The following is a 26895-nucleotide window of genomic DNA, read 5'->3' as shown; positions in this document are numbered from 1 at the left end:
TTTGAGAGAGAGAATGAAATAGAGAGAGAGAGCATGAGAGGGGGGAGGGTCCGAGGGAGAAGCAGACTCACCGCTGAGCAGGGAGCCCGATGCGGGACTCGATCCCGGGACTCTAGGATCATGACCTGAGCCGAAGGCAGTCGCTTAACCAACTGAGCCACCCAGGCGCCCCAAGTTTCTTCATTTGATACAGAATAATTTCAAAATCCTCATGAACAAACATCACACACTTCACAGTGAAATGTTGAAAGTTTTCCTTTGGAGATCGATCAACAACAAAATGCCCCATATCATTTTTTTATTCAATTTTGTTTGACGTTGTCCTGGAGGTCTTAACCAATGCAGGAAGGCAAGAAAGGGGAATAAAAGACTTAAGGAAAAGAAGAAATAAACTTGTCATTATTCACAGATGATATAATTGTGATATAAAAAATCTAGAGAAACCTACAAATAAATTATAAGAATTAAGAGGGTAAGTTTAGCAATATTGCTGAATACAAGATCAGTTTCCAAAAATCAATGTTTCATATCAATCAATATATCAGCAACAAACAGAAAAAGTAAGTTATAAAAGATACCATTTACATTTGAATTAGAAATGTCAAATATCTAAGAATAATTCTAACAAAATATGTTCAAGACCTCTAATAGGAAACCTACAGAATAATATTAAGAGAATTTAAGGAAGACCTAAAGAAATAGAGGGATATATCATGTCCATGAACTGGAAGACTCAATATTATAAAGACGGCAATTCTCCCCCAACTTATCTACAAATTCACTGCAATCCCCCATAAAATCCCAAGAGGGTTTTTTAATGGAAACTGACAAGCTGATTTATAATTTTATATAGAGACCCAAAAGGCCAAGAATAACCAAGACACTCTTCAAGAAGATGTGAGTTCTTGGTGTAGCATATATAAAGACTTATAAGGATTAAGACAATGTGGTATTGGTACAGGAATAAAGAAACGGGCCAACAAAATAGAACAAATAACTGAAACACAAACCCACATGTATATGGACATTTGGTTTATGACAAAGGGAACAGTGCAGAGTAGTGAGGAAATATCCCCAAGGCATATAGAAAATTACAATATACAAAAAGCAACTTCAGGTGAATTATAGACATAAATGTAAAAGGCAGAACAATAAAGGCTCTGGAAAATAAGGCAGGAAACTATCTTGACAACCTTAGGATAAGGAAAGACATCTTTTTATTTTTTTCTTTAAATTTTTTATTGTTATGTTAATCACCATACATTACATCATTAGTTTTTGATGTAGTGTTCCCTGATTCATTGTTTGTGCATAACACCCAGTGCTCCACGCAGTACATGCCCTCTTTAATACCCATCACCAGGCTAACCCATCCCCCAACCCCCTCCCCTCTAGAACCCTCAGTTTGTTTTTCAGAGTCCATCATCTCTCATGGTTCGTCTCCCCCTCCGATTTCCCCCCCTTCATTCTTCCCCTCCTGCTATTTTCTTCTTCTTTTTTTTTTTAACATATATTGCATTATTTGTTTCAGAGGTACAGATATGTGATTCAACAGTCCTGCACAATTCACAGCGCTCACCATAGCACATACCCTCCCCAATGTCTGTCACCCAGCCACCCCATCCCTCCCACCCCCCACCACTCCAGCAACCCTCAGTTTGTTTCCTGAGACTAAGAATTCCTCATATCAGTGAGGTCATATGATACATGTCTTTCTCTGATTGACTTATTTCACTCAGCATAACACCTTCCAGTTCCATCCACGTCGTTGCAAATGGCAAGATCTCATTCCTTTTGATGGCTGCATAATATTCCATTGTGTATATATACCACCTCTTCTTTATCCATTCATCTGTCGATGGACATCTTGGCTCTTTCCACGGTTTGGCTATTGTGGGCATTGCTGCTATAAACATTGGGGTGCACGTACCCCTTCGGATCCCTACATTTGTATCTTTGGGGTAAATACCCAGTAGTGCAATTGCTGGATCATATGGTAGCTCTATTTTCAACTGTTTGAGGAACCTCCATACTGTTTTCCAGAGTGGTTGCACCAGCTTGCATTCCCACCAACAGTGTAGGAGGGTTCCCCTTTCTCCGCATCCCCGCCAACATCTGTCGTTTCCTGACTTGTTAATTTTAGCCATTCTGACTGGTGTGAGTGAGGTGGTGACATCTTTTTTATTTTAAGATTTTATTTACTTGTTTTTTTTTAAAGATTTTATTTATTTGAGAGAGAGAGAGAATGAGAGATAGAAACCACGAGAGGGAAGAGGGTCAGAGGGAGAAGCAGACTCCCTGCTGAGCAGGAAGCCCGATGCGTGACTCAATCCCGGGACTCCAGGATCATGACCTGAGCCGAAGGCAGTCGCTTAACCAACTGAGCCACCCAGGTGCCCCAAGATTTTATTTACTTGTTTGAGAGAAAGAGTGAGAGAGTGCAAGAGCACAAATGGGGGGAGGGGCAGAGGGAGAGTGAGAAGCTGACTCCCTGCTGAGCAGGGAGCCTGACAACAATGATGCAGGGCTTGATCCCAGGACCCTGGGATCATGACCCAAGCAGAAGGCAGATGCTTAACTGACTGAGCCACCCAAGCACCCAGGAAAGACATCTAAACAGTATACAAAAGGAAATGATAAGCCTATAGAAAAAAACTAATACATTTGCTCACATTAAATTTTTAAAATATTCTGTTGGCCAAAAACAAGCAAAACATAAATTAAAATGTGAAAAGGAAAAGGGTTAATAATATGGTATGTGAATTAAGTTTTGTAAAAATGAAAAGAAAGTGCACGGAGAAATGTATAGAATTGTTGAGTTGCTATATTAGACACCTGAGCCTAATATAACACTGTACATTAACTATATTTGAACTAAAAAGGAAAAGAAAGTAAAAGTTAAGCCACAAAGTAGAACAAATTTGGAACACATATACTGATAAAGGACCTACCTCCAGCATATCAAATGAAGTATTACAAATCAATAAGACAAAGACATAAAACCTACTATAAAAATGAGCAAGAAATTTGAATGAGGGGCGCCTGGGTGGCTCAGTCGCTAAGCGTCTGCCTTTGGCTCAGGTCATGATCCCAGGGTCCTGGGATTGAGCCCTGCATCAGGCTCCCTGCTCAGTGGGGAGTCTGCTTCTCCCTCTCCCACTCCCGCTGCTTGTGTTCCTGCTCTCACTACCGCTCTCTCTGTCAAATAAATAAATAAAATCTTAAAAAAAAATTTGAATGAATGCACTGCCAAATAGGATGCCCAAATGGCGATAAACATTGGAAAGGGTGTTTGACTTCATTAATCATTAAGAAAATACACACCCACCAGAAACACTCAAATTAAAAAGACTGAAAACAACAAGTGTGGGGAGGATGTGAAGCAACAAGAACTCTAATACACGGCTGGTGGGTGTAGAAACTGACACAATCTCTTTGGAAAATAGCCCAGTCTATGGGGCACCTGGGTGGCTCAGTTGGTTAAGCGACTGCCTTCGGCTCAGGTCATGATCCTGGAGTCCCGGGATCGAGTCCCGCATCGGGCTCCCCGCTCAGCGGGGAGTCTGCTTCTCCCTCTGACCCTCTTCCCTCTCGTGCTCTCTGTCTCTCATTCTCTCTCTCTCAAATAAATAAATAAAATCTTTAAAAAAAAAAAAAGAAAATAGCCCAGTCTATTCTGATAAAGTTTCATATGTGCATAGTTTGTGAACCAGTACTTGTACACACCCTTAGAAATACATGCACAAGTGCCCCCAAGGAACATGTACGAGAATATTCACTGCCCCATTATTCATGATCACTCTAAACGGGAAACGAACCATATGTGCACTGACAGTAGAATAGAAGTAATATACAAGTAATACAAGCTTATTGATTTTATTTATATACACTTCAATAAAAGGCAATACCAACCTACAGTTTGTTGACTACTGATCTTGGGACTTCTCAGCCCCCATAAACACATGAGTCAATTTCCTATAATAAATCTATCATCTATCTATTTATCTGTCTGTCTATCTATTATCTATCTATCTATCTATCTATCTATCTATCTATCTATCTATCTATCTATCATCTATCTATTTGTCTCTTACTGGTTCTGTTTCCCTGGAGAACTCTGACTCCTACAGACTTTGGCTGGTACTGGGAGTGGTTCTAGATAAACAGAGCTTTAAAGATGAGTTTTCTGAATTGGTTCCGGGGTTTCTGGAATTGACTCTCTAATCTGATTAGATATAAAGACACTCATGATTCTATTTCCAGTGATAAAGAGAGCACTGATTGTCCATGGCATGATCTGGCAAGAGAGGTGTGCAAAATATGACTATTGGATGTTCTTAATCAACCCCTTATAAGAAGCAAGGACCTGGGTGACTGTGTATATGATACTCTAATGTTTTTGGCAAACTAACAAAAATAATGAGATTAGCTGCTTGTTCCGACTGTTACTGGACAAACAAGGAAAGAAAAGGAAGAGGTTAGAGATTCAAATTCTGAACTCAAGTGCCACAGAAATGACCTCAAATTTACTATGTGTGTCCTCAACGATGGACCGTCTCCTATGGTGGCAGGGTGGACACTGCTGAAAATCAAACACAGAATCTCATCCAAATTACAACACAACTTGAACTCCCAGGCTCTCAGGGTGTCTACTGTTAAAGCAAGGGCAGTGGTTGGCAAGGAATGGGATCTTGAAAGCTGGAATGGGGATGGTGGGAAGACCCTGATGAAGATGTGGACACTGAGCCCCTAAATTCTAACAAATCTTCTTTACCATCAGAAAAGGCCTCTCTACCCTCTGTGGTATTGGCCTCCCTACCCCCCATCTGAGGGAATTGACCTTGCGCTGCCTGAGGAAACAGTATCTGCCTCCCCTGAGGCAGTTGCCATGAAAGACAAGGCCTATATTTTTTTTTTAAGATTTTATTTATTTATGCATGACAGAGAGAGAGAGAGAGAGAGGCAGAGGCAGAGGGAGAAGCAGGCTCCCCAAGGAGCAGGGAGCCCGATGTGGGACTCAATCCCAGGACCCCAGGATCATGACCTGAGCTGAAGGCAGACATTTAACCATCTGAGCCACCCAGGCGCCCAAAGACAAAGCCTATTCTCAGGACCCACAGCCACTACCCCTCTTTGCTTTAGACTTATAACTAGACTCAAGTTCCCAGCAGGCCCCTAAAGGTGAGGTGCAAAGTATGACCTATGAGGAGGTGTACTACACTCCAAAAGAACTACTTGAGTATTCCAATTTATACTGACAGATTTAGAGAACATGTGTGAAAATGGATATTAAGGGTATGGGGTAATGATGGAAGAAACATAAAGTTGGATCTGGCTCAATTTATTGACATGAGCTCATTAAGCACAGATTCTGCAATTAATATTGCGTCCTGGGGGATTAGAAAGGATTTTAACAATTTGATTAGTTGGCTGAAACAGGGACCAAAAGATGACCCCCATCGAGCAAGCTGGAAATGCCAGCCCTGACTTGGTTGAACGTAGAGAAAGGGATTCAACGGGTTAGGGGCACTGGAATGTTAAAGTGGAGTTGTCATTTAAGATCTACTCACATACGTTGGGAGGGTTCAGATGACATACCTTTCACCATGACTGCAGAAAAAAAAGCTGTGAGGGGAGCTTCAGCATCCTTATAGAGCTTTGTGATTGCTCTGCTCTATAGGCCAGATCTTACGGTGGGAACTGTAGTCACCAAATTGGTAAAATGAAATGCAATGGGAGTAATTAGATCCCAAGGTGGCAGACGCCAAGTGGTTGTCCTCGACCACCAAAGGCAACGTGGGAGTAGTTTCCATAGTGGACAGCAGAGTCAAAGCAGAAATTAGAACAGTCTGATTTGGGGGCCCTGGCTCGCTCAGTCAGAGGAGCAGGCGACTCTTGATCTCAGGTTCGTGAGTTCGAGTCCTGTGTTGGGTGTAGAGATTACCCCCCCAAAAAATCAATAAACTTAAAAAAGAAAAAACACGACAGTGTGACTTACAAAGATTTATGCCATTGGCTAGTTGATCATGGTGAGATAGAAGTGAGATAGATAAGAAGCCTACTAAATTCTCACTTGATCTATACAAACAGAAAAGTTCTAGGTCACGTGAACAAAATTCTAACCTGAATCATAAAAACAGTTTCCAGACTTGAGCCAGTTGATACAGCAGTACCCCTTGAATGAAGGGGAGGTTGGGTCCTCTTAAGGAGGGGCCCCAGGACACTGCCAAAGATTTATACTGTTAATCTTTCTTCTAGCCTTCCCCCCACCCAAACCAATGGCTCTTTATCAGGGTAACTGTGCACTGTGGGAAAGGAAATCATCAGACTTTGGGGGGACTACTGGACACTGGCTATGAACAGACACAAATTCCAGGAGATCCAAAATGTCACTATGGCCCACCAGTGAGAGTAGGGGCTTATGGAGGTCAGGTGATCATGGAGTTTCAGCTCGAGGCCATCTTACAGTGGGACAATGGGTCCTTGAACCCATCTTATGGTTAATTTCCCAGCTCTGGATACAGAACTGGCATAGATGCACTCAGCAGTTGCCAGAATCCCCACATTGGTTCCCTGACCAATGGAGCGTAGGGAAAGACCAAGTGGAATTGACTAGAACTGCCTTTTCCTAGGAAAATAGTAAACCAAAAGCAATACCACACTCCTGGAGGGATTGCAGAAATTAGTGCCATCAAGGATTTGAAAGATGCAGGGGTGGTGATTCCTACCGCATTCCTATGCAACTCATCTATTTGGTCTGTGCAGAAGACAGATGGATCTTGGAGAACGACAGTGGATGATCCTAAGCTTTACCAGGTGGTGACTCTGATTGCAGCTGTTGTGCCAGATGTGGTTTCAGAGCTTGACCAAATTACCATGTTCTCTTGTACCTGACGTGCAGCTGTTGATCTGGCAAATGCGTTTTTCTCCATCCCTGTCAGTGTGGACCACCAGGAGTAGTTTACTTTCAGCTGGCAAAGCCAGCAATACACTTTCACTCTCTTACCTCCCGGGTATATCAACTCTCCAGCCCTATATCATCATCTAGTTCACAAGACTCTTGATCACCTTTTGTTGGAAAAGACAATCTCATGCCTGAAGTCTTTCCACCCCTGCTCAGCCACGTAAGAATGGACCTTGGGCCTGGAACACTTTCTTACCAAGAGATAAAGAGCCCACACAGCCTGTGCTGGACTTATCACCTTATGTGGGAATATTTTTGCTTGTTTCATGCTCTATGTGTACTCCTTTGTTCTGCTTAAGTGTGAGCATCAGTAGCCCTCCGGCATGCCCCCAGCTATGTGAGACTCCATGGGTGAGGGAGAGAGATCCTTCTACTGTGGCTCCAGAGGGGGGAAGGCTAGTCAACTGCCCTGCATTGGCTTCCAGGAGGCACCCGCTGGCCATGGGGGACCAGTGCCCATGACTGAAGCGGATCTTGTTCTATCTCTTCTCTGTGCAGAAAAAGCATTGTTTCATCTAGTGCTTCACTGCACTGCATTTTCCTTGGTGACTCTGACACCCAGAGACAACAAGCAGAAGTGTTTGGATTTCTGTTTCGGGTGACTAGCACTGTAATGCTCTTTGCTATCCTCCATGTAGTTGGAGCCTTCTCCTGACACTAGTTACAAGTGCATAAGTTCTGCGTAACACCTTTCCCTTCTGCAAGATATCACACTTGTCCATTACATTGAGGACATCGTACTGACTGGATCTAGTGAGCAAGAAGTAGCAACTACTCTAGCCTTATTGGTAAGACATTTGTATGTCAGGATGCCTGGGTGGCTCAGTCAGTTAAGCATCTGCCTTCAGCTCAGGTCATGATCCCAGCGTCCTGGGATCAAGTCCCACATCGGGCTCCCTGCTCAGTGGGGAGCCTGCTTCTCCCTCTGCCTGTTGCTTCCCCTGCTCTACTATCTCTCTCTTTCTTTCTGACAAATAAATAAATAAAATCTTAAAGTAAAAAAAAAAAAAGACATTTGTATGTCTGAGGGTGGTAAATAAATCTGACCAAAGTTTAGAGGCCTTCTAGCTCAGTGAAACTTCTAGGGGTCTAGTGGTGTGGGGCATGTTGAGATATCCCTACAGAGGTGAAGGATAACTTGTTGCACCTGGCCCCCTTTATAATCAAAAAGAGGCACAACACCTTACTGGGCCTCTTTGGATTTTGGAGACAACACATTCCTCCTTCGGTTGTGTTATTCTGGCCCATTTACCGAGTGACCCGCCAAGCTGCTAGATTTGAATGGGACCCCAAACAGGAGAAGGCTCTGGGGCATGTCAGGCTGCTGTGCAAGCTGCTCTGTCACTTGTACCACTTGATCTAGATTTTGTGGTGCTTGGAGCAGCAGGTCAGGCAGGGATGCTGTCTGAAGACTTCATCAGCCCCCTCTAGGTGAACTGCAGCACAGGCCCTTAGGATTTTGAGCAAAGCCTTGCCATCCTCCGCTGATAACGACTCTTCTGTTTCCAAACAGCTCTTAGCTTGCTTACTGGGCCTTAGTAGAGACTGAGTCCTTAACAGCGGACCACCAAGTTACTTTGTGACCTGAGCTGTCCATCGTGAACTGGGTGTTATCTGACCCACCATGCCGTGTAAGCTGGGCATGCAAAACAGCATTCTATCAGCAAATGAAACTGGAGTATATGAGACTGGGTCCATATAGGCCCTGATGGCATAAGCGATTTATGTGGATATACGGCCCAAATGCCGTGGTTACCCCCAGCCTGCACCTACAGCCTCTGGGGCACTTCCCTATGATCATTTCACAGAGGAAGAAAACACTCAGGCCTGGTTTACGGATTATTCTGCACAATACACAGGCACCACCCAAAAGTGAACAGCTGCAATACTACAGCCCCTTTTAGGGACATCCCTGAAGGACAGGGGTGAAGGGAAATCCTCCCAGTGGGCAGAACTGTGAGCAGTGCACCTGGTTGTTCACTTTGCTTGGAAGGAGAAACGGCCAGATGTGCAATTATATACTGACTGATGGGCTGTGGCCAAGGTTTAGCTGGATGGTCAGGGACTTGGAAGAAACATGACTGGAAAATTGTTGACAAGGAAATGTGAGAAGGTATATAGATAGGTCTCTCTGGATGAGAAAACACACACACACACACACACACACACACAAAATAAAAAAGCAAACCCATGAAGATATTGGGTCTCACGTGAATGCTTACAAAGGGCAACCTCAGCAGAAGATTTTAATAATCAAGTGGATAGGATGATCCATGCAGTGGATACCAGTAAGCCTTTTCCCCCAGCCACTCCTGTCATCACCCAATGGGCTCATGAACAAAGTGGACATGGTGGCAAGGATGGAGCTCATGCATCAGCTCAGCAACATGGACTTTCACTCACCAAGGCTGACCTGGCTATGGCTGTCACTGAGGACTCAGTCAGCCAGCAGCAGAGACCAACACTGGGCCTCTGACATCATACCATTCCCTTGGCTGAACAGGTTGATTACACTGGACCACTTCCATTGTGGAGGGGCAGTGTTTTGTTCTTACCGGAATATTTACTCTGGATACAGATTGCCTTCTCTGCCTCTAATGCTTCTTACCCAAACTATCATTCACAGACTTCCAGAATGCTTTATCCACTGTCATGGTATTCCACACAGCATTGCTTCTGATCAAGGAAGTCACTTCCTAGCAAATGAAGCATGGCAATGGGCCCATGCTCATGGAATTCACTGGCCTATGTTCCCTAACATCCAGAAGCAGCTGCTTTGAGAGAACAGTGGACTGGCCTTTTGAAGTCTCAGTTACAGTACCCACTAGGTGGCAATACCTTGCAGAGCTGAGGCAAGGTTCTCCAGAAGGCTGTAAGTGCTCCAAATCAGCGTCCAGTGTATGGTGCTATTCTTCTGATAGCCGGTATTCACAGGTCTAGGAATCAAGGCGGGGACGGGGGGGGGGGGGAATGGGAGTGGCACCCAACACTATGATCCCTAGTGATCCACTACCACAGTTTTTTTTGCCTCTGTCCTGTAACCCTATGCTCTGCCTCCCTAGAGGTCTTAGCTGCAAGGAGGGATACATCCACCAGGTGACACAATGATTCCATTGAACTGGAAGTTAAGACTGTCACCCAGCCACTTAGGCCTCCTCATGCGTCTGAGTCAACAAGCAAAGAAGGGAGTCACTGTGCTGGCTGGGATGGGTCCTGACTACCAGGGGGAAATTGGACGACTGCTCCACAATGGAGGTAAAGGAAAAAAATGTCTGGGATACAGGAGATCCCTCAGGGTGTCTCTTAGTATTCCTATGCCCCATGTTTGGGTCATGGGCAGGACTACTAATGGCCCAGATCCTTTAGGAATGAGTTTGGCCAGCGGAGGTGCTTGTTGAAGACAAAGAGAATACAGAATGGATAGTGGAAGAAGGTAGTTATAAATTGTCAGCTACAACCACATGACCAGTTATAGAAATGTAATCTCCGTAATTACAGAACTATAATTGTCCTAACAGTTCCTTCTTGTTTTGCTATGAATATGTGTATGTGTGTGTATAAAAATAAAATATCTTTGTTTTCTTTCCTCTCTTATTTCCTTATCATCATCATTAGTATCCTATGACTCTATATCATAGTATTTAAATATTATATTTTGTTATTGTCTTTATTTGGAGATTAAATATGGTTTTTTTTAAAGATTTTATTTATTTATTTGAGACAGAGAGAATGAGAGAGAGAGAGAGAGAGAGAGAGCACATGAGAGGGGGGAGGGTCAGAGGGAGAAGCAGACTCCCTGCTGAGCAGGGAGCCCGATGCGGGACTCGATCCCAGGACTCCAGGATCATGACCTGAGCCGAAGGCAGTCGCTTAACCAACTGAGCCACCCAGGCACCCCATGGAGATTAAATATGGTTTTAAAAAGATGTGAATTGAGAAGAGGTAGACCTGTGATGGTTAATTTTATGTGCTAACTTGACTGAGCCACAAGGTGTCCAGACATCTGGTCAAACATTATTCTGGGTGTGTCTGTGAAGGTATTTCTGAATGAGATTAACATCTGAATCAGTAAACTGAGTAAAGATTGCCCTCTGTACTGTGGGTGGGCCTCAACCAATTAACTGAAGGCCTGAATAAAAAAAAAAAAAAAAAAAAAACGGCTGAGCAAGAAGGAATTCTTCCTGCTTGACTGTTGAGCTAGAACACTGGTCTTTTCCGGCCTTTGGACTCAGACTGAAACATCACATGTGTATGTACACACACACACACACACACACACACAAACACACACACACATCCTACAGCTTCTGTTTCTCTGGAGAACCCTAATACAAGCATTATATCTTACATTTAAAACAACTTTATTGGGGGTGCAGGGATGGGGTAACTGGAGGCTGGACATTAAGGAGGGCACATGATGTAATGAGCACTGGGTATTATATAAGATTGCACTGACCTCGACCTCTGAAACCAATAATATGTTATATGTTAATTAATTGAATTTAAATTAAAAAAATAAATAAAATGTTGATGTTTTGTTCATCAAGGATTTTTTTTTAAAGATTTTATTTATTTATTTGACAGAGAGAGACACAGTGAGAGAGGGAACACAAGCAGGGGGAGTGGGAGAGGGAGAAGCAGGCTTCCCACCAGGAAGGGAGCCTAATGCAGGGCTCGATCCCAGGACCCTGAGATCATGACCTGGGCCGAAGGCAGATGCCCAAAGACTGAGCCACCCGGGCGCCCCTTATTTATTTATTTTTTAGAGAGAGTGTGTGTGTCTGGGAGGGGGGCAGGGCAGAGGGAGAGGGAGAGAGAGAATCTTTTTTTTTTTAAAGATTTATTTATTTGAAAGAGAGAATGAGAGAGAGAGCACATGAGAGGGGGGAGGGTCAGAGGGAGAAGAAGACTCCCTGCCGAGCAGGGAGCCAGATACTGGACTCGATCCAGGAACTTCAGGATCCTGACCTGAGCCAAAGGCAGTCGCTTAACCAACTAAGCCACCCAGGTGCCTGGGAGAGAAAGAATCTTAAGCAGACTCCATACCTAGCATGGAGTCTGACAAAGGGCTCAATCTCATGACCCTGAGACCATGACCTGAGCTGAAATCAAGAGTTCAACACCTGGGGCACCTGGGTGGTTCGGTTGGTTAAGCAGCTGCCTTCAGCTCAGGTCATGATCCCAGGGTCTTGGGATCGAACCCCGCATCGGGCTCCCTGCTTGGCGGGAAGCCTGTTTCTCCTTTTCCCACTCCTCCTGCTTGTGTTCTTTGTCTAGCTGTCTCTCTCTCTCTCTGTGTGTCAGTTAAATAAATAAATAAAATTTTTATTAAAAAAAAAAGTTTGACACTTAACCAACTGAGCTACCCAGACACCCCCATAATCCAATTTTAGGACACTTTCATCAACCCAATATGATCTTTCATGCACATTTAACCTTAATCTCCCCTCTCCCTCCTCCAAGCAATCAGTAGTCTACTTTCTGACTTTATAGCTTTGCCTTTTCTGAATATTTCATATAAATGGAAACTTACAATATGTGGTCTCTTCTGTCTGGCTCCTACGGAAACAAACTGAGCATGTTTCTGTAGTTCATCCACGTGGTAGTATGCATACGTAATTTGTTCCTTTTTTATTGTTGAATAGTATTCCATTGTATGAAAAGAGCATATTTTGTCTACCCATTCACGTGTTGGCGGACATTTGGGTTGTTTCTAATTGGGCTATTATGAGTAATGCTGCTAAGAACATTCCTAAGCAAGTCTTTGTGTGGATACGTTTCCACTTCTCTTAGATTGATATGTAATGGTGAAACTGCTGGATCACACAGTAAATTTATGTTCAACATTTTAAGAAACTGCCAAATTGTTCTCCAAAGTGGCTACACCATTTTACATTCCCACCAGCAAAGCGTGAAGGTTCTCACTTCTCCACATTTCCCTCCAAACTTTGTTATTACCTGCATGCTAAAATATGGACATGCTATGAAAAACAACCCCCCCCAACACACACACACAATAAAAAGTTTTAAGATGTTCAGGGAGGAGGCTAAGCCTTTTGAGAGATAAAACGGTCTCTCTTAAAAAAAAAAAAAAAAACTGACTGCAGTCCTCCAGCCAGCAGAGGGCGCTCCAAGCCAGAGTCTCTCCTCCTAGCCTTTCACAGCGCCATCTTAGCGAGATCCCCGTTGCTAGGAGACGGAGATGCGTTTGGCTCCAGACCTCAGCCTCGCTGCTATCCCAGGCGCTCTCTCTTGTGGAAGGGCTAAGATCTAAGGTCGCGCTACCATCCAGGGGCAGTTCCGTAAGGCCCTTTTCTGGGGCGTTTTCCTCCTATTTCTTCTAAAGCTGAACAAAGCAGACTGAGGATCCTTGCCTAGATCCACGCTCCCCCGCCCCCAGCTATGCCTAAGAAAGGGAAAAAGGCCAAGTTGCCCCTGTCCGATGAGGAGCAGCTGCTTCTGTTTCAGCAGAAGTTGCTGGCAGAGGAGGAGATGGCCAAGAAGAAAGAGAGGCTCCTGAGCCAGTTCTTGAAGGTGATGGCTTTCTGCATTACTCTGCCCAACCCCACCCACTCCCTGCACTGGCCCTGCGCCTTGACCCTCTCATTGTGGCAGCCTGTTTTCATGCTGGCCTCCCCTCCTCCGGAAATCTTGAAACCCAAATATACTTTGGTTTCTGGCAACATTGTTTGGGGAGGAGGCAGTTCTTTGTGAAGCACAGAGGGGGTCAAGTGGTATAGAGGTTGACGGTCACAACTGAGCCCCAGACTGGGACAGTAGGTGTTATCAGCTGTCTGAGCGGTCTGAAATTCTGATATACTCCCTGGAGATTATAAACAACATCCTGCTCTGATGTCTTCACCTGAAGGAAATTCACCCTTGCCCTCCCCAAAGTGCCATCAGGCTGTTTCTGTCTTACTTCAGACCCTCCCAAAAACAAGAACAGGAACTCCCTGAGTGTTAGTCATCAGGAACTCTGGTCTCTCAGAAAAGACAAAGGGTAAGGTGTCAGTGACAACCTGTGATCTTGTTTGTTTTACCATAACAGGGCTTTAGGCCCTGCCCTCCTGGGGTGTATTTATTCCTTCATACAGGACAAGCTGGCCAAGGAGGAGCACAATAGTGCTCTGAACCTTAACAAGATTAACACACAGTGGAGAACCGTCCTTAGGGAGGTCAAGACCAGAGAGCTTCATAAGGACATTGAGATCCTCAGCCAAACATTTGAACGAGTGGTGGACTGCAAGGACAGTGTCATCAAGGTAGGCGCTCCTCCCAGTGAAACACTTGAACCTGGCTGCCTTGATCTTTTCAATAGAATGGGCCTACTGAATTAATTTATGAATCATTTTTTGGGGGGAGAAAGAGAGAGGGATAGGGAGGGGCACAGGGACAGGGAGAGAGAATCTCAAGCAGCCTCCATGCCCAGAGTGGAGCCTGACGTGGGGCTCCATCTCACAACCTTGAGATCATGACCTGAGCTGAAATCAAGAGTCGGACGCTTAACCGACTGAGGCACCCAGGCGCCCCTCATTTTTTTTTAAAGATTTTATTTATTTATTTGAGAGAGAGAGAATGAGAGATAGAGAGCACAAGAGGGAAGAGGGTCAGAGGGAGAAGCAGACTCCCTGCTGAGCTGGGAGCCCGATGCGGGACTCGATCCCAGGACTCCAGGATCATGACCTGAGCCGAAGGCAGTCGCTTAACCAACTGAGCCACCCAGGCGCCCCGCCCCTAATTTTCTAATCAACCTAAAGCCTTCACAAGATGCAGGCCGTGAGGAAGCGGGCATTAGTAATACCAGTTTTCACTGAAATGACAAGTGGACTACTGGGCTGTCCTCCCTCTCCCCTGCTTCAGCGTACCCATCTTCCTTGGTCATCTACTGCCTGAAACCAGCACTGTACAATGTTAGAGTTGTAAGGCACAGCAGACATCACCCAATGACTTGAACTTAGTCTCGCATCTTCACTTCACTGTGAGAAGACTCCGTTCCAGAGAGGGGAACTGGCTTGCCCAGTGTCACACAGCCAGTCAGCAAGAAAGCTGGAACCAGAGCATGAGTTTCTGGATTCCTACTCCAGTGCTTTATTTAACCAAATTGTTTGGTCTCTTTGATTCAAAGTTCAGTGGCCCTGGATGAATCTGAGATCTCCACGGGTAAGAGCAGTTATGGATCTCTAAGCAACTCAATCAGCCATATGCTCTTGGGAGACTGTGTTGAATCCACACCATATTCTTTTCTAAGGGATTTTGCTATATCCCTTCTTTTATCCCATTTTTAACCTCTGTTTACTGACTCCTCAGTCTTTTCTATCTTAAAACAACAACAACAGAAATCCCACAGTAACAGCAAAATATACATTGTCAGCGTGGCATGCCCCCTCTTGAAAAGACGCATCTCTCCTTCACAGCCTAACTCCTGAGGGAAAAAAATTTCAGTAGACCTGGGCAAGCTTCAAATGATACATATTAAGAGTCCCCAGATTTGCAAAAACCATTGTACATTAGAATTCTTTACCCCACCAGTTATACCTTATGGCTTTTCAAGTGACTTCTTTAGACCCTTATTGAGAGTTATCAAATACTTGCTAAGAAGAGAACAAGCAGTGTTCATTTAGGGATGCTGAGCAGTGGTCAGGCTCACCCTTAAGCCAGCTAGCTTCCAGCTATGTAGCTAATGCTTACAAGTCCCCACCTTAGGTAAATCACACACTGCTAATTAAGCACCTTCAGGGTCATTCCTGAATAACCGAACCTACATGTGTTAAATGTGCAAATGTCACTCACCTGCTATCTCCACTTCTTCACTTCCCGTTTATCCTGCATCCCACATCTGACTTCCACTCTTCCCTAGGAGGTTGCTCTGGTAAAGACTACCAGACTCGAATCACGGATACTTTTCATCATTTAGTCTTCATCTAATCCGACTCCTCTGTGGCACGGACTTTTTAAAAAAGATTTTATTTATTTGAGAGAGAGAGAGAGAGGACCCGAGCAGAAGGGAGGGGCAGAGGGAGAGGGCCAAGCCAACTCCCCACTGAGCAAGGAGCCCTACGTGGGACTTGATCCCAGGACCCCAAGATCACCACCCAAGCCGAAGTCAGATGCTCAACCAAGCCACCCAGGTGCCCCTGTGGCACTGACATTCTTGGTCACAGCACCCTCCTTGAAACTCCCCTTTGGTTTCCATGACACCATTCTTTCCTGGCTTTTCTCCTGCCTCTGGGATATATAGCGAATCCTCTTTGTGAGTTTATCTTCCTCTCTCCAATGCCTGAACTTTAACATTTCCCACGTTTCTGAGTCTGGCCATCTCACCCTTTAACCAGGTGTCTAGGGCCTAGACAGTTGTGCTCATTACCCTGACTTAATTTTTTTTAGATTTTATTCATTTATTTATTTAGAGCAAACACGAGTGGGAGGAGGGCGAGAGGGAGAGAATCTCAAGCAGACTCCTCACCAAGCGAAAAGCCTGACGCAGGGCTCGATCTCACAACCCCAGCTGAAACCAAGAGTCAGCTACTCAACCGACTGAGCCACCCAGGTGCCCCTCATTACCCTGACTTTATTTTTTTAATTTTTAAAAAATTATTTATTTGAGAGAGAGAGAGAGCATGAGAGGGGGGAGGTCAGAGGGAGAAGCAGACTCCCTGCTGAGCAGAGAGCCCAATGCAGGATTCGATCCCGGGACTCCAGGACCATGACCTGAGCCGAAGGCAGTCGCTTAACCAACTGAGCCACCCAGGTACCCCTACCCTGACTTTATTTATTTTTTTTTAAAGATTTTATTTATTTATTTCAGAGAGAGAGAGAATGAGAGACAGAAAGCACGAGGGGGAAGGGGGTCAGAGGGAGAAGCAGACTCCCCGCCGAGCAGGGAGCCCCATGCGGGACTCGATCCTGGGACTCCAGGATCATGACCTGAGCCGAAGGCAGTCGCTTAACCAACTGAGCCACCCAGGTGCCCCCCTACCCTGACTTTAAATATCACTTTTATATTAATGACTTCCAGGTTCTGTAAAACCAGCCATTTTGAATAATGTGAGTCTATTACCTATTCAAAAAAGTAAAACAAATTAAAATTAAAATGAATGAAATGGGTGCCTGGCTGGTTTGGTCAGTGGAGCGTGCGACTCTTGATTTCAGGCTTGTGAGTTCGAGCCCCACATTGGGTGTATAGATAACTTAAACATAAAATTAAAAAAAAAAATGAATGAAACAACAACAAAACGAGGATTTAGTGAATGCCTACATGATCAGGCACTTTGAGTCACTCACTATAAACTATCACAACCTCTATGCAGGGCTATTTTCACCTAAATGTATGGTATGAAACAGGATCTTTTTTTTTTTTTAAAGATTTTATTTATTTATTCATGAGAGACAGAGAGAGAGAGAGGCAGAGGGAGAAGCAGGCTCCCAAGGAGCAGGGAGCCCAATGCGGGACTCGATCCCAGTACCCTGGGATCATGACCTGAGCCGAAGGCAGACGCTTAACCATCTGAGCCACCCAGGCGCCCTGAAACAGGATCTTTTGAAATAGGTGCTGATAGTGGAAGCCTCTTCATTCACTCAGCCAGTGTTTACTAAACCTGTCATGACCAGCACTGTGCTGGATGCCAAAGATTCGGGGATGAAAAGACAAAAATCCTCAATTCCTTTTAGGGGTAACCTCATCGTTATAAACGTCTGTTGTGCCTAGGACCCCGCCTGGCTACCTGGGATTCCCTAATGTCACTCTCACTTTCCAATCATGAGTCAGAGAACCAGCTCTCCTAGAGCCAGAGAGCCGGCATCAGGAACTAGGGGAAAATGCCATTCATGCCATCCAGCTGAAGACATTTTTATTTTCTTGCACTGATGCCATTCAGCCAAAATGGTAATTCTGTTTCCTACCCAGTCTTTAGCCAAGGACCTGTCAGAAGCAGAGGAGCAGTACGCCCACGCCCTGCGCGGCCACCTGCACAGCATTGACCAGCTCTTAGCCCTGCAGAGACGCCGGCTCAACCTCCTAGAGGAGAGTTACAACACAGAGCTGGAGGCCCTAACCAAAGAGTTTGAGACAGAAAGGTATGGGGACCTAAGAGGAAACCGGGGATGGAGTCCAGGAGAGTATCCAGAGCCTGTGTCAAGGAGCTACCTCTAAGCAGGCGGCTAGCAACCTGGAGCATCCCATCTTGCTTAGGACATGACCCCCACCAGAGAACATCCAGAGTTCCTTCTAAACTAATGTGGGTTTAAGCTTGTGGCTTTAGCCTCCCTATGCCCATGCCAGGTCTCTATCTGTAACACCCTCACCACCTACTTTCAGCTATCAAAATCCAACCTATCTGGCAGGGGACAGGGAGGGGAGGGAGACTTCTCACTGAAACATTTTGTACTTTATTGCTTTGTGTATCATATGAATGTACTGCCTATTCAAAAATCAAAATAATCTTATTCACTCTTTCTGACCCTAAAATGAAGAGAGCCTACCCTCCCTCTCTGACCCTTCAGTACCTAGGAGTTTGAACCACTCATATAGTTTTACTACATACTGCTTTGAGTCCTTTTTGGTCCATATGCTTTATCCTTCAGAGCAGGGACAGTGTCTTATATCCCACAGGAAGACAATTATTGACCAGCATGAAAAAGAGATTCACTACCTACAAGATGTCTTCATGGCCATGGAGCAGAACTATATAGATGCTGAGTATGAAAGTAAGCTGGAGTTCCAGAGCTTGTGGGATGATCTCAAAAACAAGGTATGGAAGGAGAGTAGCTGGGCAAGAGCTGGGAGAGAAGGGAGAGAAAAATGCTCTAGGCCACTGGAGGTCCTGGAGACACCTAACCAACACAATCAAGAAAATGCCTGTACCCCTACTGCATTTTGTAATTTTGTAGAAATTGGTTGGGAAGAACCATTCTGAAATGTCAAGGAAATGCATTTTAAAGCTAAAAGGCACCAAGGAGATCATTTGGCTTCACCCTGGTGATTTGTAGATGAAGAAACTAAGGCCCAAAGAAATAAAATGATCTGCCAAAGTCATGCTGCTGTTTTGTGATAGAACCAGGAGAATCCAGGTCTGCCCTTGGCCCAAAGTGCTATCCACCATCCTATTTTTTTTTTTAAAGATTTTATTTTTTATTTATTTGACAGAGAGAGACACAGCAAGAGAGGGAACACAAGTAGGGGGGAGTGAGAGAGGGAGAAGCAGGCTTCCCGCAGAGCAGGAAACCCGACGTGGGGCTCGATCCCAGGACCCTGGGATCATGACCTGAGCTGAAGGCAGATGCTTAACCGGCTGAGCCACCCGGGCGCCCCATGTTTTATAAATTTTTATTTTTTTATTTTTATTTTCTTTTTTAAAAGATTTTATTTATTTATTTATTTCACAGAGAGAGACAGCAAGAGAGGGAACACAAGCAGGGGGAGTGGGAGAGGGAGAAGCAGGCTTCCTGCTGAGCAGGGAGCCGGACGTGGGGCTCGATCCCAGGACGCTGGGATCATGACCTGAGCTGAAGGCAGACGCTTAACGACTGAGCCACCCAGGCGCCCCTGTTTTGTAAATTTTTTAAAATAAGCTTCCTACATTTAAAAACTGGGAGATTTGGGGCGCCTGGGTGGCTCAGTCGGTTAAGCGGCTGCCTTCGGCTCAGGTCATGATCCCAGGGTCCTGGGATGGAGCCCTGCGTTGGGCTCCCTGCTCAGAGGAAAGCCTGCTTCTCCCTCTCCCTCTGTCTGCCTCTCTGCCTACTCCCTCTCCCTCTGTCTGCCTCTCTGCCTCTCAGGTCATGATCCCAGGGTCCTGGGATGGAGCCCTGCGTTGGGCTCCCTGCTCAGAGGAAAGCCTGCTTCTCCCTCTCCCTCTGTCTGCCTCTCTGCCTACTCTCTTTTTTTAAGATTTTATTTATTATTTATTTGACAGAGAGAGAGAGACAGCGAGAGAGGGAACACAAGCAGGGGGGATGGGAGAGGGAGAAGCAGGCTTCCTGCTGAGCAGGGAGCCTGATGCAGGACTCGATCCCAGGACCCCAGGATCATGACCTGAGCCAAAGGCAGACGCTTAACGACTGAGCCACCCAGGCACCCCAATAAATAAAATCTTAAAAAATAATAATAAATAATAAAAATTGGGAGATTTCAGTGTGGGGCCTGGCTGGCTCAGTCCATAGAGTCCTCACTCTTGATCTCAGGGTCATGAGTTCAAGCCCCATGTTGGGCATGGAGGCTACTTAATTAAAAAAAAAAAAAAATTTTTTTTTAATATAAGAAAAATGGGGGAGATTTCACATAAAAACCCAAAATTTTAGCTTCTCTTGAAAAAAGATCTGGTAACACTGGGTCACATTTCCAAATGGGAATACATTCGTGTGGAGCTGAACAGATCTGCTACCCCCCTCCCCCAATGTCCATGGAGCATTTCTTCTCTGGTTCACCACAGGCCCCCTCTAGTTTACAGCACTTATTTACATCATCTGCCTGGTCTTTGTAGGCATTTTCATTGGCGACCTCTGCACTGTACTGGGTTATAAGCAGTTCAAGAGGATGAGGGTGCTGGAGGCAGTAAAAGGGCACTGATAGAGTAATTCCAAGCACTGGCTATTTTGGTGCCACTTCCTAGAATTTAGAAGAGAAGCATTTTCTAAGACTGCAACTGGAGAACATAGTAGAAGATCTGTGGAGAAGGTTCCAGGATGCACTCAAGAATTACACTGATGCCACAGAGGACCAAAAGATTGCCTTTGAGACTCTGCAGGTGAAAGATGAGAAGAGCTCCAAAGAGATTGAAGCACAGATGAAAAAAATACAGAGACTACAGGTGAGTGCAGCCAACTGGAAATACTCACTGCTTTAACTGCTCCAGTATCCCCTGGTCATCTTCTCCCAGCTTCCACTGGACCCTGTCACCGGTTGGGGAAAGACGAGATCCTTGGATTTCAGTCCCCAGATTGTCCTTTTACCTGTCTCATTGAAGACCTTTTGCTTGTCAAGGGTTTCCTCTAAACTCTGTTCCTCCAGGACTCCATAATGACTTTAAAAAGCAAGATCATGGTGCACAGCCGTGAGAGTGAAGACCAGAACCAGTACATTCGTAAGGACAAGGAGCTGGTCCTTGCCCAACTGCGAAAACTTAAGGCCCAAAGGACTCAGGCCCGGGAACTATCCCAGGAAAACTTAGTCAAACTCACCATGGAAAGTAATGCCACCCTCAAGGCCCTGAGAAGGATCGTTGATAAGGTAACAGGAGAGAGGGCAGTCAAACAAAACCAAGGAACTTGGCTCCCTGCAAAGTGAAAGGGGTCTGAGAGAGGTAGAGAGCTTTCTCCTGCTTCCTGCCTGAGTGGACATCTGGAGTACCTTTTTTATCCCATGTTCTCTCCCCTCTCACATTTTATTTTTTATTTTTTTTATTATTTTTTAAAGATTTTATTTTATTTGAGAGAGAGAATGAGAGAGCGAGAGAGCACATGAGGCGGGGGGGGGGGGGGAGTCAGAGAGAGAAGCAGGCTCCCCACTGAGCAGGGAGCCTGATGCGGGACTCGATCCCGGGACTCCAGAATCATGACCTGAACCAACTGAGCCACCCAGGTGCCCCTCACATTTTATTTTTATTTTTTTTTAAGATTTTATTTATTTATTTGAGAGAGCGAGAATGAGAGAGAGAGAGAGAGCACATGAGGGGGGGAGGGTCAGAGGGAGAAGCAGACTCCCTGCTGAGCAGGGAGCCCGATGCGGGACTCGATCCCGGGACTCCAGGATCATGACCTGAGCCGAAGGCAGTCGCTTAACCAACTGAGCCACCCAGGCGCCCGCCCCTCACATTTTAAATTAAATGAATTAATAATGAATTTGCTAAGACTGTAAAACACTTGGAATAGTGTTTGGCACCTAGTAAGCACTCTGTGTTAGATGTATTCATTATTCTTGTCTCACATTTGGATGAATTGCTTCCCTGGGTTTAAGCAGGGGAACCAGCTCCACTATTTCTCCTCCCCACCCCCTTTCCTAATAAAAGGTCTCTTCCTGCTTCTGATAGGGTGAAAAGATACTGAAACTTGCTGAAATATGTAGGAAGTTTGAAACAGAGGAAGAAAAAGTGCTGCCTTTCTATTCATCAGTCTTGACTCCCAAGGAGCAGGAGGAGATAGAAGAAATTTACCCAGAGGAGCTTACTGAACAGCTTGCAAAGGTAAAAGTTCCTAGGGTCCAGAGGCCATCCCCCAAGGTTGGGGATCATGGGGTACTGGGCTGCATTTGCTAATGGGCCTCAACACGCACCTTCTCCCTTTAACCAACTCCCAGGTGATAGTAAACTACACAGGGATGGAGAATTTCTGGAAAAGGTACAACAAAGTGAAACTGGAGCAACTGAGCCTCCAACACAGACATGTCCAGTTGTTAGAAATCAATGGGAAGTTGCGGGAGATGCTGAAGCAGTACTTGGATGGCATCTCAGTGAGTGACGAAGTGATGAGCCAGCTCAACCCACTCTTTATCGTCAACCATCGAAGTAACTTAACCCAGCCTTTGTCCACACCTACCACCCAGCCAGGTGACAAACCACCTCCAACTACTTACAACATCACTGAAGCAGCCCATGTGATCTCCCACATCCTGTGATAGAAGGAGAAAATCGCTTTTCAAACCCCAAACGATTTTTTGAGAGACTGGAGGACTTTGCTATTAAAAATTTCCATGAGGTTTATGAGCTCCTTCTATGTTTGCCATATTGGACAGAGCAGTCTACTTGGAAGATACTAGGAATACGGTGGCCCCAGAGTGGAGATAATAGCTAGGCAATTATCAGGAGGCTCATTGTTCAATGAAGCACTGCTTCTTCGAGTCTGGGCACTAGGAGGGCCAGAACCCATACCTTTGGGATGTAGAGATCCTATGGGAACATTCAAGAGCAGGTCCTTGGTGGTAAGTTAGGACAAGAAGAAGAGGCAGGGGAAGAGGTGATCCAAAGCCTCCAACCACCCCAATGTCAAGCAAGATCCAACTCAGAATGGCTTTTTCCCCAGCCCTTTTCCTCATTCCCACTTACAGCAGTAGCCTCAGAAAGTATCAGGTGAAGAATCCAGAGAAATTTTTAAAAATTATTTATTATTTCTTTTTGCTCTTGTTTCGTTTCTCTTCCTTGAGCTTCTTTCTGGAGACTTTAGGTCTGTTGGCCTTTTTGTATAGGTGATACCCAATGAGGCCCAGGAGGGCTGGCACCATGGCCATGCCTATCAGAGGCAAAATGCCCTTCACCAGCTTTTGCCAGTAGTTGGCTCGGATCAGTGCAATCAGCTCCACATCAAACTGCAGCACTGCATCCGCTGAAGGCAGAGAGGGGGTGAGGGTTAGAATCTCTGCATTTGATCCAGGGCTCAGAATCTAAATGAAAACAGGGAGGGCAGGCCACACCAGAGCAACAACTATGAAGCTGGCAAGATTTAAACATGTTGAGTTCCTTTAGACAAAAGTACAGAAGGGTTATGAGCAGACTACTGATAGTTATGTTTACCCCAAATCTACAAGTGTGGCTTGTGTTCAGTGACAAGTCTATGACAGGACAGGGGAACCTCCTGTGGATCTAAGGCATACAGGCTGTTCGCCACTGATAAGTGAGAGAACCTCTATCCTAACTGTGCTCCCATTTCCAAATAGCCACATCGACAGAATCTTTGCAGGGCTGAAATTAACTGGATTTAACCTAGACATTTTAAAATGTCAGCAACCAATGAGCACATGAAATGTGACTGTTAGAAAACATAGATGTTTCAACATAGACGAAGGAGGTGGCTTAAGAAGTAAGGAGCAGGTGAATGAAGAGGAGTGAGTCAGGGAGAAATGCAAACACTGGAAATGGGGAGATCATAGAGCTCTGGGTAAAAGAGTTTTTCTTTAGTCCCATGACCCTCTTTGCGGTTCTTCCTCTAAGTTGGAGCTAGGATAAGAAATTTTATCCTAATAATCTGAAGTACAAAACATTTTAGCTAATAGAACATTGTTATAACCCAAAGCAAGAGATCTGCATCTTAGGAAATCTGTCCAGTGACCTGTCGATAGCTTTTAAAGTTATAGGGTGGGCTTGGCTTCCAAAAGTTGTTTTTTGTTTTGCTTTGTTTTGATTTACTTGACTGTGAATATTTGTACTGCCTCTTTCCTGGTGGAGGCTGAAAGGAGGGGTGGAGATGCGGTGAGAAAGCCATGCCAACTGCACAGATGACACAGGTTGGAGTTGTGGAGAAAAGGCAGGAAAAAGTCTAGAGTTCTGAGAGGGGGTAGCAGAGGCAACAGACCCAAGTGGCTCAAGTAGGTATCTCCTCCCTAAAAAGTTGCTTTCTGCTAGAGGGAAGCCAGATAGCCTTAACAGATTCTAGGTCTCTAGTCCCGGTTGGTGATCTGAAGAGGAAAAAAGCAGCCCTGCAGAAGGAGTCCCAGCCACCCTGGCCTTTTCAGCAAACTGGATTTAGACTTTTTCAAGCTCCAGACAGAGCTCTGAGGGTCTGGGTATTTTGACTGCCTTGAGAGAGAAAGACCTCGTCAGATTACCTGGGATAGACGGTGGAAATCCCCGTTTTCCATAGGCCAAGTGAGAAGGAATGATTGCCCTTCGCTTCTCTCTGAGGGAAGGAATGTGAATCACAGCTAGAGGTGGGACCAGGTGGGCCAGCAGCCTCAGTCCATCTGCAGCCCCACCAGCAAAACTCTGGATATTCACCCAAATGATGAACTTCCCCACCTAAGCACCAAGCAGGTTGACCAGGAAAGGCCTCTGTCCCCCCACATGCCTCAACTCCTCCAACAAAACCCACAGACAGATCAGCACAGTGGCTTTGGATGCCCTTAGGGGTCCCAGTGACCTGGACCTGCCCAGTGCAAAGCCCTTATCACACATTCTTCTGCCTCCTCTAGGAGCAAGGATAGCAAAGTAAGCCTCCCCCCATGCAAAGGGGGTACCGAAGCCCACCCCTGCCCAGATACTCACCCCACACACATGTCTAGAAGGCTCTGCTCCAGACCTTGAGGAAGAAGACACAACTGAACAGGAAGCTACCTACATTCCCCAAATCCCAGGAGAGGAGGATCAAAGGCTCCCTATGACCCTCAACTAAGCTCCCCACTTCTCAAATCCCTGGTTGCCAGTGGGGCATGGGGCAAAAGGAGTGTTAGAAGCCGTATTTGAACCTCGGGAGGTGACCGGTAGAGTCCTGGGGGCATTTCCAATGTATTTCAGGGCTTGAGGAGGCGAAGAAGGGCTTAGGTTGGGAAGAAATAGAATGGGAGGCAAAGGTCACATACCTGGGATCACCTGCTTTTGGCCAAGTTCTATAACCAGAGGGTCTCTGGTCAGGGAAGTGTCAATAATGCGTCCATCTAGCAGGCTGCCCTGTGGGGAGAGGGCAGCAGGAGCGCACACCTAGTAGCTCCCTCTCAGCAGGCGCGCCCCACACTCACCTGGGCCCTTGGGCGGCGGCGGCAACCCCCTCGCAGCTGCAGCCCAGCATTCCCCTCTGGGCAGAAAGCAACAGGAAGCCCCAAAGGGCTGGCACTTCTCGGAGCTCTCCCCACCCTCCGCTTCTCTGAGCCGGGGCGGAACTAGCGGAAAAGCGGGGAAGGGAAATGGGCAGGCAAGAGGAGCGCCCCTCCCCCCGCCACGTGCTCGACGACCCCAGAGCTCCAACTTCACTCCCGCACCGCTTGCCACGTGTCGCAGCCAACGCTGACGTGTTCCAGCAGGGCGCCGCCCCCTCCCAGGCCCCGCCCCGGCCCCCCAGATCCCTCACCGTGTAGTGTATGTGCAGCGTGTCTCCAAAGGCAGCGGGCTCCGCACACGGCTCGGGGGGCTCCACCTATGATCGGACTAAGGGAGTCACGCAGGCTCCTGCAGAGATCCCGTTTCTGCCCCTGCACCCAGCACTCCCCTGCCCAGTTCCCGCACTCACTCTCCTCCCCGCTCCCAGGTTCGTTCAGACCCCCTCATTCCCTCCCAAGCCCCAGCCGCCGCAGCCCCGGGACACCCTGTCCTCACCAGGGTCTCCACTTGGAGGGTCCGGACGGGACTTTCGGTTTCAAACCCAGCCTCAGCCCGGCACACCGCCCCACTGAGCAGCAGCAGCAGACGGAGTGGGAGTAGTGAGGGGCGCAGGGTCATGACTGGATGCGGGCCAAGGCACGGGGCACCAGGACAGCCTGCTCGGGGGGCGACGGCTTAGGACAGCGGTTCCCTTGGCGCCCAGGCCGGACTGGACGGGACGGGGCGGGTCGCGACGCGCCAGCTCCTCCTCCAGCAGCCCTTCCTCCACCTTGTCCCCACCTCCAGGAGGGAGGAGGCCGCCGAGAGCCCTCCCTACCCTCTAAAATCGAAGGTCCCGTTTTATGACCCATCCGTTAGCCGTTCTGTCCCATAGCGAGGGGCTGGATCACTTAATAGCACCCACTTACGATGACCTACTGTGTGCCAGTCACTTTTCTGTAATCCTCAAAACCACCCTGAAAGGTAGGCATAATTGTTTCCATTTTACAGATGCGGAGCTGGGTGTTCAGGTTAAGTAACTTGCCCAAGGTCTTCTAGCTAGGTGGCGACAGAGACGAGATTCAAACCCAGGATTGCCTGAGTCCAGTGTGTTTGCTTGCTTTCCTCTGAAGATACTTGTCTCTTCACACCCGTCCTGGCAGTGTCTGGTTGGCCCACCCCACCCAGCAGTTGTTAAAGAGGGCATCCCTCGGGCGCCTGGGGGGCTCAGTTGGTTAAGCGACTGCCTTGGGCTCAGGTCATGATCCTGGAGTCCCGGGATCGAGTCCCACATGGGGCTCCCTGCTCAGCAGGAGTCTGCTTCTCCCTCTGACCCTCTTCCCTCTCGTGCTCTGTATGTCTCATTCTCTCGCTCTCAAATAAATAAAATCTTAAAAAAAAAAAAAAAAAAGAGGGCATCCTTCTCCCACCTCCAGC

At 46.4% G+C, this 26895-nt stretch overlaps 2 protein-coding genes across 4 annotated transcripts in view; one reads left to right on the top strand and one right to left on the bottom strand.

Moving 5' to 3' along the window:
- The window catches only part of CCDC65 (coiled-coil domain containing 65), a 39095-nt gene extending 16174 nt beyond the window's left edge, over positions 1-22921 (top strand). The window contains exons 1-8 of one of the 3 annotated variants that reach the window (XM_027595181.1): positions 13158-13498; positions 14059-14226; positions 17868-18037; positions 18573-18711; positions 20572-20769; positions 20970-21188; positions 21988-22140; positions 22254-22919. In XM_027595181.1, the coding sequence (XP_027450982.1) occupies positions 13367-13498; positions 14059-14226; positions 17868-18037; positions 18573-18711; positions 20572-20769; positions 20970-21188; positions 21988-22140; positions 22254-22571 (1497 nt within the window). In that variant the 5' untranslated portion in view covers positions 13158-13366 and the 3' untranslated portion in view covers positions 22572-22919. Of the gene's footprint in view, positions 1-13157; positions 13499-14020; positions 14227-17867; positions 18038-18572; positions 18712-20571; positions 20770-20969; positions 21189-21987; positions 22141-22253 lie in introns of those variants that run through there. The other 2 variants (XM_027595182.2, XM_027595183.1) reach the window with 2 other exon arrangements.
- Positions 22922-23038: 117 nt separating this feature from the next.
- On the bottom strand, positions 23039-26292 carry FKBP11 (FKBP prolyl isomerase 11). Its single transcript, XM_027595184.1, has 6 exons — positions 25975-26292; positions 25730-25795; positions 25245-25332; positions 24931-24964; positions 24495-24565; positions 23039-23275 (listed from the first exon to the last, which is right to left on the bottom strand). The coding sequence occupies exons 1-6, from the start codon at positions 26095-26097 to the stop codon at positions 23058-23060; spliced, it is 600 nt and encodes a 199-aa protein (XP_027450985.1). The 5' UTR covers positions 26098-26292; the 3' UTR covers positions 23039-23057.
- Positions 26293-26895: the final 603 nt, after the last annotated feature.

Source organism: Zalophus californianus, chromosome 9 (assembly GCF_009762305.2).
Source record: "Zalophus californianus isolate mZalCal1 chromosome 9, mZalCal1.pri.v2, whole genome shotgun sequence".
NCBI lineage: Eukaryota > Metazoa > Chordata > Mammalia > Carnivora > Otariidae > Zalophus > Zalophus californianus.
Note: the sequence above shows the minus strand (reverse complement) of the source record. Positions and strands in the feature narration are given on the sequence as shown.